Source organism: Culex pipiens, chromosome 1 (genome assembly GCF_016801865.2).
Source record: "Culex pipiens pallens isolate TS chromosome 1, TS_CPP_V2, whole genome shotgun sequence".
Lineage (NCBI taxonomy): Eukaryota > Metazoa > Arthropoda > Insecta > Diptera > Culicidae > Culex > Culex pipiens.
Window position 1 is genome coordinate 54,977,709 of NC_068937.1, and position 13,226 is coordinate 54,990,934.

Below are 13,226 nucleotides of genomic sequence, written 5' to 3' on the forward strand. Positions count from 1 at the left end.
AAGTACAACTATTTTTGAAATGAATCTCCTTTTTGACCATGATCCGGATTATCCGGGGAAACCCGGAATCGATTACAAAGTGGTCAATACGGACAATCGTCTTTCTGGCCAATGCCATGATTATTCTTTTTCAAATTTGAGATTGTTTATCTCCATTTTGCAAGCAGAAATATTTCAAAAATTCTTCCTTTTGGTCATGATCCGGATTACCTGGGGACACCAGGAATCGATTACAAAGTGGCCAATATAGTGAAACACCATTCTGAATTATGCCATGATTATTCTTTTTCAAAATTGAGCTTGTTTTTCTTCACTTTCAAGCACAACTATTTTTGCAATCCATCTCCCATTTGACCATGATCCGGATTCCCCGGGGACCCCTGGAACCGATTCCAATGTGGTCGGTTTATTCAGAAGTCGGTTCTACCAATATTCTCTTTATAATTCTCAGTAAAATAATAATCCCGAAACTTTTGTTTTCGCCAGCATTGCACATCATTCGAATTTTGCCGTTATTTTTCGTTCTCTCTTTCCACCCGTGTCCGTGTGTGTCTGCTTGGTTGGTCGTCGTCGTCGTCGTCGCGACCAGTTTTGATGGACGATTTTTCTAAAAATTTCATTTATTTTGTACTAGAATCAAATAGTTTATATAAAACGTATATATTGCTATACATCATTGTCTTCGTTAGAATGTTGGCTACACCGACTTATATGTTTGGAATGCGGTTTTCGAAAAAATTGCAGTGTTTTTGCGAGTGGAAGAAAAAAAGTTCAGATTTTTTCCCTCGGGCGGGCAAATGAGGCCCACCTTAAGTGAGATCCAAATATATGTGAAAACACATTTTTATGCATAACTTTTGAACTACTTATCGAAACTTCAATCTGTATAAAACTCGATTTATGAGACCCTAAACCAAGTCGAATGCAACAAGTTCGGGTCAAATCGGTTCAGCCAGTGCCGAGAAACATGAGCTAGTTTGTTGGTCACATACATACATACACACACACATACACACACACATACACACACACATACACACACACACATACACACAGACATTTGTTCAGTTTTCGATTCTGAGTCGATATGCATACATGAAGCAGTTTCAGCACAAGACAGGAATTTTTCAGGTATTTTTTTTCTTGACCCTCTCCGATTTCATTGAAACTTTGTAGACATGTTATCCTACGTTTATGTAAGCCATTTTTGTATATATGGAGCCAGTTTCACTCGATAATAACATTTGAGAACGGCGTAAGTAATATGAATATTGCTATATCTCGAAGCCGTTGCATCGTATCAAAAAGTTGTCAAAGACAAACTTGTAGGAAATTTGATGGGCTTTCCGAAAAAATACACTGAAAGAAAAAAACACGACACTTTTGTCAGAATTTTTGATTTTTAAGTTTTATAGTCAAATTTGAGACTGAGACCACGCTTTATTTGTTAATTTTTTTTTGTGAAAATAACCTAAGAAGTTACAAAAAGACTCACGAAAAATTCAAGATGAAGCAACTCATCTAAAAAAATATTGAAATCATTTACTGAAACTGTTTTCTTGAAAAGTCAAATGTAAAAATTTTCAAAAACTGAAAACGGGAATCGATTTTCCAGACAATTTTACATAAAAGTCTCCATATTGACCACTGTCCTTAGTCCAATCGTTGTGAAGTTACAGCGGTTTTAAAATAAAAATGTCGAAATTTTTTTTATGGTTTTTAACAATTTCTACATGACATACATGATTTTTCAGTCTCGTAAATATTTTTACCAGAAAGCTCGTCAAATTTCCCATAAGATTGTCTTTGACCACATTTCAATTGGATGTATGGGCTTACAGATATAAACGAATTACATTGCTCATAACTGAAAACAGAATATTTTTTTCAGTGTAGTTCATTGTATGGTAGTAACCTGGATAATAAATTAGCTTAAATCATCAAAAATCATGAAACATTCTTGAAATTTTCAGAACTTTCGGAAAACAATATTTCAAAAATAAATTAATCAAGACTAACATATCAAAAGAGCGTAATATTGATTCTTTTTCCCTTTAAAAATGTTAGTCTTGATTCAAACATTTTTAAAATATATTATATTGTTTATAAATTGAGTTTATGTAAAAAAAACTTAATTAAAAAATCGCAAAAAATCCGTGTAACTTTCCTCAATAGTCCTCGAACAAATTTACAACTTTGCCGAAGACACATTGATCATAAAATTCACTCAAAATTTTCCAGATTTTTGAATATTTACGTACCATTTTTGTATGGACAGCTGCGAAAACTCTATGGGTGAACCAATGACACAAAAAAAGCTTCTTTGGTCATAGGTAGGCTTAGTGATTTTTCACGCTCGAAAATTGCAAATTTCACGGGGACCTCAATTTTAAAACACCAAATTTCTCGCAAATTTTACTTTTTTTGAAAAATGTTAAAATAACTCTGAAAATCCTATGTTTAAAGCACAGAAACAACTTTTTATGCTTCATTATGTATTAGGGGAACTATACCCTTTCTCAGCCTATTTCTATTATCGGCCTATCAGCACTTTGATCATGAATTACAGCTTATAAAAAGTGTTTTTGACTGTTCCAAAGTAATAAATAGCTCAAATAAAAGTGAGCAAGCAACTCTCCATTGTTGAAACATCTGAAAATATTGATTTAATAGCAGAAACGGCAAAAGTGATGAGAATTGGTCGAAGGGCTTAGTGTGATTAAAATGGGTATATTTCCCCTATTATGTAAAAAAAAATTACTAAATTTGAATGCGACAAAAAATTCTTCCAATTAAAAAAAAATCCTCCTGGTTATTGGATGGGCTCTATATATTTTTTGAAACAAAATGAGTAGGGCACGCGTATTCTCATTTACTGAACTGCTCTTTTAATATTCGACTAACAAAGCTCAAATGTTTTCGCTAATTTGCTTCTGTTATATCATTTTACATTTTATTGAATTTCATATCAAAGCTAGATTTGTTCAGTCAAAATGAGTAAAATAAATTGAATTTTCTGCGTCATTTAGCCCATTAAACATATTTTTTAAGGGTTTTAGCTCATTTTTCAAAAACTAAATTTATAAACATTTTGAAAAAATAATATAATTTTTAACAAAATCTTAATTTTTATTCTAAACGAGAAGAGAAAACAAAAAAGGAGTATTTTTTAACTTTCAAGGGAATCATCTACCCAAATAAACAAATATCGTTAAAATTTAACAGGCCCAAAAAAAATTGTTATGTTTTTAAAATATGATTCAAAAAATAAAAAAATACTCTTAATTTTATTTTGAATAAAACAATCCTTGATTTTTTTAATTTCTTTCAAAACTATACCTTTCAAATAAAATAGCACTAAAATTTTTAGTACAGCGAATGAAAATATTACTAAATTTTGCTAGTTTCTAAAAAACTAAAAAATCTCAACATTAAAAAATCAGGGGACAAAAAAATATTTTTTCGAAAAACTTAAACATTTCAATGGATCAGCTAAAATAAATTTTAAATTCATTCCCCTGCGTTTTTCATTCCATTTTTAGAATGTTTGGGATCATTTTAAGAATGTTTGGGTTGATTTAAAAATCTTTCGAATTTTTGAAAATTTTCGATGTTTGTTATCGCAAAATGTTTTTTTTTTGCTAAAATTTTTGTTTTCGTCAGATCTTACATTTTTTGAAAACTAATGATTGCAAAACTACTGAACTAGTGTAAAATGCATTTTAAAACCCTTTTTCCATGGAAATGTTGAAACTATGGCTTGTTATTTCAACATTTTTTTTTTGCCCATATTTGCATTCAATGATTCGAGAAAATTGATAAATTTAACGAATTTCACGCCGTCTACGAACCGTCAAAAATCATTAATTTTATATTAGTAATAAAACCAGGGTATTCACTCGCTTAATTCTACAGTAGTTCATGACATTATTTTTATTCCTTTTTGAGTTTGATAAGTTATTTTATGAAAAATCGTTACATTTTCATACAAACATAAAATTTCACGAGATTTCGCGGAAAAAGCCAAATTTCGCGGATTTCACGCTGTCCGTGAAATCGTGAAATTTCACTAACCCTAGTCATAGGGAAGGTCCCCACAAAGATTAAGCCAAATAAAAAAAATACAAATTTAATCTTTTTTCCGGTTTTGGTAGAGAATTGCTCTCCTGAATTTTGGAACCGTGATTTTTACTGTACGAATTTTTGAACTATGAAAATTGGCCACGAATTATTTAGATTTTAGATTCCTGGACACCTTCTCCCACCAGTTTAGTCGACTTACCTCCGGCCGACTCGGCGAGCTGTGCCATGACGAGGGCTAGGATGGCCGCCCTCAGTGGGCTCAGTGCTTTCATTGCTGCTAGAGTGTTCGCGGTAGTGATTGCTGGAGGAGCTTCCGCAGATCACGACCACGACCTTGGACGACGACGGTGCTTCCGATCTGCAGCTGTTCGCTGCTCGTTCGCGATGATGATGACGTTGATTTTTGGTTGTTGGTTGCTGTTGTTTTTGTTGTTGTGGTAGTGGTAGTGGTTGCTTTAGTATCTGTGACAGTTGTTCCCGCCGTCGCCGTCGTCGTCGTCTTCTTCGCCGGATGGTGGTACAGTGGCCACTGTTGCCGTGGTGCCATTCGACCCGGAAGGGGGGGATGTCCCAAGTTTTGGAGAGAGGAACTCAAAGTTGACGCGCTGGCCAGGACCACGACCCCTGCCACTCACTCACAGCCATCCGAAGACGCGACGCGTTCTGGAGGTATTGAACAGTGGACCAACTACGAACTCGGCGACGACGACAACGATTGCTGTTGGACTCTCGGAGTCTCGACCAGACTCATTGCCGAACAAATTCTAATCCCTTTGTCTTATTTTCAGAACCCCGCACACTGAAACCTTAATTTTCGAGTATAACTAGTGCAGGAAGTACACAAACACAAACGCGCGCGCGTACACAAACATCTACAGACACTAGACTATCTTACAGAATGTACAAAAGACAGACAGACAGAGCGAGATAGACTGGTGAGAAAGAAATTCATTTCCTATGGCTCACGAAGGGGCTTAGTGTTTGTTTGTTTGCTTCCTTCTCTTAAGGTGCGCGGCGCCACTCACTTAATTGTTATTTTCTCACAACAGTTCCACCTTTTCTTTTGTTGCCGGCTTGTAGTAATCTCACAGTCGTCCATCCTTCTTCCGGCAGTTCTTCCTCGGCGTCATCACCGCTGCTCTTCCACTACCGACTGGTAGATTCCGCTGGAAACACCACACACAATAGGGTTGCCCTCATGCCGTTTTTCTTTTCGCTGGGTTCCAAGATATTTTAATTCCAGACCAACCGCTTACCTGGAAAAATTGAAGAAGAAGAAAAAAGAAAACTTAGTTTGATATAATTAGAGCGAAGCAATTTCATTGAGTTTTATGATCTGTTTGTTGTGGACAGCAGCGTAGAAAAAAACTAACTTAATCCACCTATGTGGTTGGAGCCTTCCTCACTTATTACCAACAATTGCTGATATGATGGAATTGTACAAAAATTTCATCTATTTTTAAGATCCAGAATAAAAAAGTACATAAATATCACTTAAGTGGCCAAACCTCGAGACAGGGTTGCCAGATCATCAATGTTTTAAACTTGTTGGAAAGGTCTTTTGATAACCAAACCAACCATGGGTTGAATGGTGGATCCGGACATAGTTTACATACATTTAAGTGAGAACCGGCTTCAAAAAAGTTCATAAATGTCACTTAAGTGGGCATATCTCGAGACAGGGTTGCCAGATCTTCAAAGTTTTGGACTCGTTGAAAAGGTCTTTTGATAACCTAACCAACAATGGGTCGGATGGTGGATCCGGACATGGTTTACATACATTTAAGTGAGATCCGGCTTCCAAAAAGTACATAAATATCACTTAAGTGGCCATACCTCGAGACAGGGTTGCCAGACCTTCAATGTTTTGGACTCGTTGGAAAGGTGTTTTGATAACCTAACCAACGATGGGTCGGATGGTGGATCCGGACATAGTTTACATACATTTAAGTGAGAACCGGCTTCAAAAAAGTTCATAAATGTCACTTAAGTGGCCATATCTCGAGACAGAGTTGCCAGATCTTCAATGTTTTGGACTCGTTGGAAAGGTCATTTGATAACCTAACCAACAATGGGTCGGATGGTGGATCCGGACATGTTTTACATACATTTAAGTGAGATCCGGCTTCCAAAAAGTACATAAATATCACTTAAGTGGCCATACCTCGAGACAGGGTTGCCAGATCATCAATGTTTTAAACTCGTTGGAAAGGTCTTTTGATAACCTAACCAACGATGGGTTGAATGGTGGATCCGGACATAGTTTACATACATTTAAGTGAGATCCGGCTTCAAAAAAGTTCATAAATGTCACTTAAGTGGCCATATCTCGAGACAGGGTTGCCAGATCTTCAATGTTTTGGACTCGTTGGAAAGGTCTTTTGATAACCTAACCAACGATAGGTCGGATGGTGGATCCGGACATAGTTTTCATACATTTAAGTGAGATCCGGCTTTCAAAAAGTACATAAATATCACTTAAGTGGCCATACCTCGAGACAGGGTTGCCAGATCTTTAATGTTTTGAACTCGTTGGAAAGGTCTTTTGATAACCTAACCAACGATGGGTCGGATGGTGGATCCGGACATAGTTTACATACATTTAAGTGAGATCCGGCTTCCAAAAAGTACATCAATATCACTTAAGTGGGCATATCTCGAGACAGGGTTGCCAGATCATCAATGTTTTGGACTCGTTGGAAAGGTCTTTTGATAACCTAACCAACGATGGGTCGGATGATGGACCCGGACAAAGTTTACATACATTTAAGTGAGATCCGGATATATGTGAAAACACATTTTTATACATAACTTTTGAACTACTTATCGAAACTTCAATCTGTATAAAACTCGATCTATGGGACCCTAAACCAAGTCGAATGCAACAGGTTCGGGTCAAATCGGTTCAGCCAGTGCCGAGAAACATGAGCTAGTTTGTTGGTCACATACATACATACACACACACATACACACACACATACACACACACATACACACAGACATTTGTTAAGTTTTCGATTCTGAGTCGATATGTATACATGAAGGTGGGTCTACGACGTTTTTATACAAAGTTCATTTTTAGAGCAGGATTATAGCCTTACCTCAGTGAGGAAGGCAAAATAGGGACAACCATCCGGATTATGGAGGTTTATATTTCTATATTATTCTTCAGGTGCTGGGCGCTGATGCTGCGCAGAGTACAACATCCACCGGTAATCCTCGGTGGGTTTTGTGGAGATTGTGGGGATGTGTCGCGTGCATTCCGGATTGCCGATTAAGGAGATTTTCCGAGCTTTTCGATCGATAGTGGGTGGTGAAATTTCGGATTTTTGTTGCAAGTGGGGACACCATTTAACATAGCTTAGTTAAGTTTTGATAAATATTGAGATAAAAAAGGACTTTTGGAACCTACTCTGAACTGATCGATCATATCAAATATTGATCAAGTGGTGTTTTAATACACTCAAACCCTGATGGTTTGACACCAACTGTTGTCAAACGAACGGGGTCACTTTTAAGTTTGACACCCCTTTTACATGGAGCTAACACACATTTGTTTTGATAGTGTGCGTGAGCACCGTGTAAAAAATGACAGTTCGTCTTTGTCAAACCAACGGGATACAAACTAAAAAGTGTCAAAAGAAAAAGTGATCAACCATCCGGGGCTTGAGTGTAGCCAACTTTCTTGATTTCATGAAGTTTTTAATACGTCTTATGATTGCTTTTGATCAAATTTGTCAAACTAGCCCAACTGGTATACACGAAACCTGTTTCGAACTGACCGACTATGGTCAATCAGAGGCTAATACTTCAAGTAATCTTCAAAGTAATTTCAAATATTATGTCTGTAGGATTTCTGGAACCTATTCCGAGATGATCGATAATACACCCAAAGGAAATATATAGCTCAAAATCTGCAACAGTGGATTTGCTGCAGAAAATGTTACATTTTCTAACAGTTTTTGCAGCAAGCTCATAGCTCATTTTTGCCCGCGTGTAAACATGTCAGCGATCTGCAGTTCTCACCAACACATATAATGCTGGCGCGTCCCCGAGCAACACTCCAGAGAGAAGATTATGTTGGTGCTCTGTCCCTCTCAATTCATCAAGCGTCCATGGCGCGGTGGTAGCGTGTCGGATCAATAACCAAGAAGTTGATGGTTCAATCCTCGTTCTGTTTAATTTTTTTTTCTCCAATACAATCAATCAGCCGTCGGTAATGTCGATAATTGTCGGTAACGGGCAAAAATGTCATACCCCTATATCGCAAAAAATGCATGAGGACAGATTTCATGCAGATTCTGATATACTTTCATGCCGCCATGCATCACAATCATGCGACTGCCAGTTGGGTGTATATTATAGTCTAATTATATGTCGCTTGATTGATGTTGATCAAACTTGCCGTACTGGCCTCATTTGGATGTGCTGAACCTGATTCAAACTGACACAATATTGCTTTTTTGTTCCCTTTAGGATTGAAAAGGTTACTTCTGATCTGACCGAATCTGGGCAGAAAGTGACCAAACAGTTTTACCTTGTTGTATGAAACTTCCTTATTTCCAAAAAGTTATTTTGCAATTGAAATGTAATTTTTGATCTAGAATTTTTCGATTTTTTTACCTATAACTTAAAAGTAGGCATTTTTTGTCGTAAAAAGAAAAAAATATGAAAGGGGTAAGGTTGATCATTATCAAGTTTTGGTGATAAAAAGTTAATTAATAAACGGGTGTTTTGTTAGAGTGTAGCTGTTATTTTTCTAAATAGTTCCTCAAGACCATCCATAAACCACGTGTACACTTTTTTGGAAACTTAAACCCTCATTGACATTTGTCGATACAAAACCCAAGTGTACACGTGGTTTATGCATGGCCCCTAATCATAAACAACAGCTTTGCCGAAGACTTCAAATCGATTAGAAAATTCTTTCTCGAACCAAAGATTTTCAAGACTTGTATGAAGAAACCAATGATGCAAATTAGCTTAATTGGACGTATGGAATCGATGGACACAATTTAATACAAATCATAAAATACCAAAAAAAAAAACAGTTTGTTTGCGAAATTCTAAAGAACTGCTCAAATACTTTATTTGAAAGTTGTTGAAAATTTGATACAGCAATTCCTCACGAAAACAGCATTCGAAAAAAAAAGTTCTCCGATCGAGCTTTTTCTGGAGGTTCCTTGGTCGAAATAATTAGACCTGTATTTTTTTGTTCGGCCATAAGGGTGACCTACGCCGTGTTTGGGTGGTCCGAAAATGGTCATTTACGTCGTTTTCTTGCAAAAAAAAAAAACACATTTTTCAAAAAATCATAACTCCGCGCCATTTCAACCGATTTTAGCTATCTTGAGCGCAAACAAAAGGGCGTACGATAGGCTTTTGAAGAAAAATAGTTTCAAAAAATTAGCCTAACATTTGAAAAGGTCTAATGAAAACTTAAAATGCTCTTTTGAAGATCTCGGGACCAAAGAGCCTAGTTCTAAAAATATTTTTATCAGATTTCTAGGAAAATTTTACATAGTATATCAAAAAAATTTGAAGTTATGTTTTCAATATTCCGAGATACAATTTTATGAAAACAAAAACAAGGTTTTTCGACGCACCACGCAAAAAAAAGGAAAATGACAAAACGGCAAAAAATCGTCTTTTTCACTTAATCTGCGATAACTTAAAAATGTCAGCGTTGACCTGTACATGTTAGGGTATCAAAAGTTGCGTATTTCAATTATATTTTTTTCTATATATATTTGGCAGCATTTTAAAATAAGAAGTATTCAACATAAGGACACTTCAAGACATAAAATACATTAAATTTTTTTGGATTGAAACACTTTTGGGATTTGATGACTTTCAAAATTTTTAGACTTCCTAGATTTCATGATTTAAGGATTATCAGGATTTTTAGATTTTCTAGATAAGGAAACTTTCTTGATTTGAACACTTTCAGGGTTTGGAGACTTTTAAGATTTCAAGACTCTCCCCATTCAAGCCTTTGGACTCCTAGGTTCGAGCAGAAACTTGCAATAGAGACCACAAATGACCTGGGGGTCATTAAAGTGGATGGTTTGATTTTTGAAGGTTTCAAGACTTTCCAGAATTGGAAACTTTCAAGATTTGGACACATTTTTATAACACGTTCTAGATTTCGAGACTATCAAAATTTGAGACTTTTAAGATTTTGAGACTTTCAAGATTTCGAAACCTATCCAGATTTTAAGCGAAAATGGCGTTCGAATGGTGAACGCCCGAAATGTCAAAATCACGCAGTGGTACCAACATTGCGAAAAAAAAAGTGTGTCATGACATGACCGCCACATTTTTTTCTAATGTTGGTGCTACTGCGTGATTTTGACAGTTCGGACGTTCACCAATCGAACGCCATCTTCGCTTAAAAACCTGGATTAGATTTGAGACAATCAAGATTAGGAGACTTTCAAGATTTCAAGACTTTTCAATATTTGAAGACTTTCAAAATTTGGATTCATTTATGATTTGGAAACTTTCAAGGATATTGAGATTTTTAAAATTTCGAGGCATTCAAAATTAGAAGACATTGCATACAAGATTTAAGATGTTTGGGCTTTGGAAACTTTCAAGAAGCCTTTGCTTTCAAGCTTTCAAGTTTGTACTCCTTTAAGTATTTTAACACATTCAAGATTTAAACACATTCAAGATTTGGAGACATACAATACATTGAAGATTTTGAGTATTTGAACAGTTTGAAGATTTGGATACATGCAAGATTTCGAGACTTGCAAAATTTGGAGGCTTTCAAGTTATTGAGACGTTTACGATTTGGAGACTTTCAAGATTTTTAGACCTGTATTACAGGTTCAAACACATAAAAAATTTCGAGTCTTTCAAAATTTGGAGACTTTCAAGTTATTGAGACTTTTAAGATTTGAAAACATTCAAGTTTTGGAGACATTCAAAATTTTGGAGACATTCAGTATTTGAAGAGTTTGAAGATTCAGGGAATTTCTAGGTAAAAAGAGTTTCAAGATATGGAGAAAGCTAGCCAAAATTAGGATTAGAAACAAACTCTCCCAACCTTAAAACAACAAACAATACAATCGTCTCCAGGCAAGTCTCTTCCATTACATCGGCATCTTCAATTCAACCCATTAGCGAAAAGCTGTGTTTACCATCGTATTTGTGTGCGCGCAAACGTGTAAGTGTGCAGTGCTGCCATGTTTGTGTATTCTCGAGTGGACTGATGGCTGCGAAAACAGAAGAAGCAGAAGAAGCAGTTCCCATTTCCTTCTGAGCTGTGAGCCGTAGCCGGAGCCGTTGTTTGTTTTGTTTGTCGACAGTAAACAAAGCCAGCGCAAACACAGCAGTGGCACCGACACACACACACACAGGCTCACTTTGGCGACGATTGTTGAAAGTTTTCGCTGCACGCTGTTCGCCCACAGACACACACACTTTCACAAATACATGTATTTCGCACTTGAGGCCAAGGTACACACACACACACACCCACACACAGTCAAACACGCGAGCTAAGCTCGGTCGTCCTTCGTTGGCACGGGAATTTTATTATATTTGCTCGGATACACGTTCGGTGTTTAACTTTCGCTAAGCGAAAGTCACATTTCTGCGGAGCTAAATACCGGGCGCTGAAGTGGCCCAGGGGCTCCACGGTTTCGGGTACGGTGATGCGATTTTAGGGGAGCATTGTGTGGTTTGGGTTTTTTCCTCTTTGAATTTTGAGTTTTGAGCAAGCTTCCGCTGAGATTGCGATCGGTTTAAACGGTTTAAACCAAAATTACTTTTATTTTCTCTAGTGACCACTAGATGGCAGTGTTCATGATAGTTGTTCTTACATGCAAGTTTTGCTTTAAGGTAGCGCTAAATTTTTAAAGTTGCTCTTGCAATCCAAAGAGAAAATTTATTTAAGCTTTTCTTGTCAAGCAGTGGTTTCACCTCACTTGTGCCCGCGATAATGGTTTGTTAATGTTGATGGAAAATCAACAGCGTAAAAAGTCGACCAAAACAAAAATAATGGCAGCAAAGTACAAAGTAAATGTTTGACAAGGCCAACATTTGCCACGAGTTTAAGGGTAGCGAAAGGGTAGAATGGTTTGTTGAGTGAAAAGAACAAAATGTTCGAACATAAGTTTTCTTTTTTTTTTCGTTTTACTTTTAGGATCACAACAAAAAAATAAAATCAATTTAACCGGCGAAGCAGTTCTCCATAAACTATATCCAATCGTCAATTACTGTCTTGCTTCCGGCTGGGGGGCATCACCGTAACTGCCACTAAAATCCGTACGTGATGCGACCGTACCGTTATTGGCCGTCCCACGTGACGATTCCTGAGTCTGATTGCCTCTCCATGATACTTGGAGAAGCCAGAGTTGGAAAGGTTGTTGAAAGATTTTTTTCTATCAAAAAAGCGAAATAATTGGTAAGCGGCTTTCGCAAAAAAAAGTCAACATATTATCAGACAAGCCACACAAAAAATTAAAAAAACAAAAATTGTTAAAAATTGACGTAAATCTTATATATGAAAAAAATTGTATGGATAGTTTACGTAACATCAAATTTTGATCACAGGAGGCTGAAAACGCAAACAAGTTAAAAACGTCAGGAAACGAAAAAAATACAAGGCGAAGTTGGTCGGGTAACGCTTGTGTGATATAAATTGTGAAAAACTGTCAAAAATTTACAGAAACGAACTAAAAGCTAGATGTTGCAAACATTGCCAAAAATTAAAATAAATTGTCAAAAATTAATAACATGAAAAAAAAAAGCAAAAACATGTTTGCAAATGTCAAAAAAAGCAAAAAACATGCCTGCAAATGTAAAAAAGTCCAAATATGTCTAAAAACGTTACTTAATCCACCTTTTGGAGGTTGGTGCCTTCCTTGCATTCATACACCACACAGCCTAAAAAGTGTATAAATAACAATTCTTTTATCAAAATATCTGAGTCCAGCCTCAAAAAAAGTGAATTAAAAACACTAAAGTACTTATAACTTTTGATAGGGTTGTCAGATCTTCAATCTTTTGGGCTTATTGGAAAGGTCTTTTGATTATCTATCCAACGATGGGTCGCATGATAGATCCGGACAACTTTTTCATCAACATATTTGAGATCCGGCCTCAAAAAAGTGTATAATTAACACATTAGT

General features: G+C 36.4%; 1 protein-coding gene across 9 annotated transcripts in view; it reads right to left on the reverse strand.

Annotated features, from left to right (window-relative positions):
* The window catches only part of LOC120413521 (disintegrin and metalloproteinase domain-containing protein unc-71), a 982,641-nt gene that overhangs the window by 607,199 nt on the left and 362,216 nt on the right, over positions 1-13,226 (reverse strand). For 3 of the 9 annotated variants that reach the window (XM_052707198.1, XM_052707196.1, XM_052707201.1), the window contains exon 2: positions 4,283-5,339. The exons of the other annotated variants lie outside the window; for them this stretch is intronic. In XM_052707198.1, the coding sequence (XP_052563158.1) occupies positions 4,283-4,355 (73 nt within the window). In that variant the 5' untranslated portion in view covers positions 4,356-5,339. The remainder of the gene's footprint in view (positions 1-4,282; positions 5,340-13,226) is intronic. 9 annotated transcript variants of the gene reach the window in all.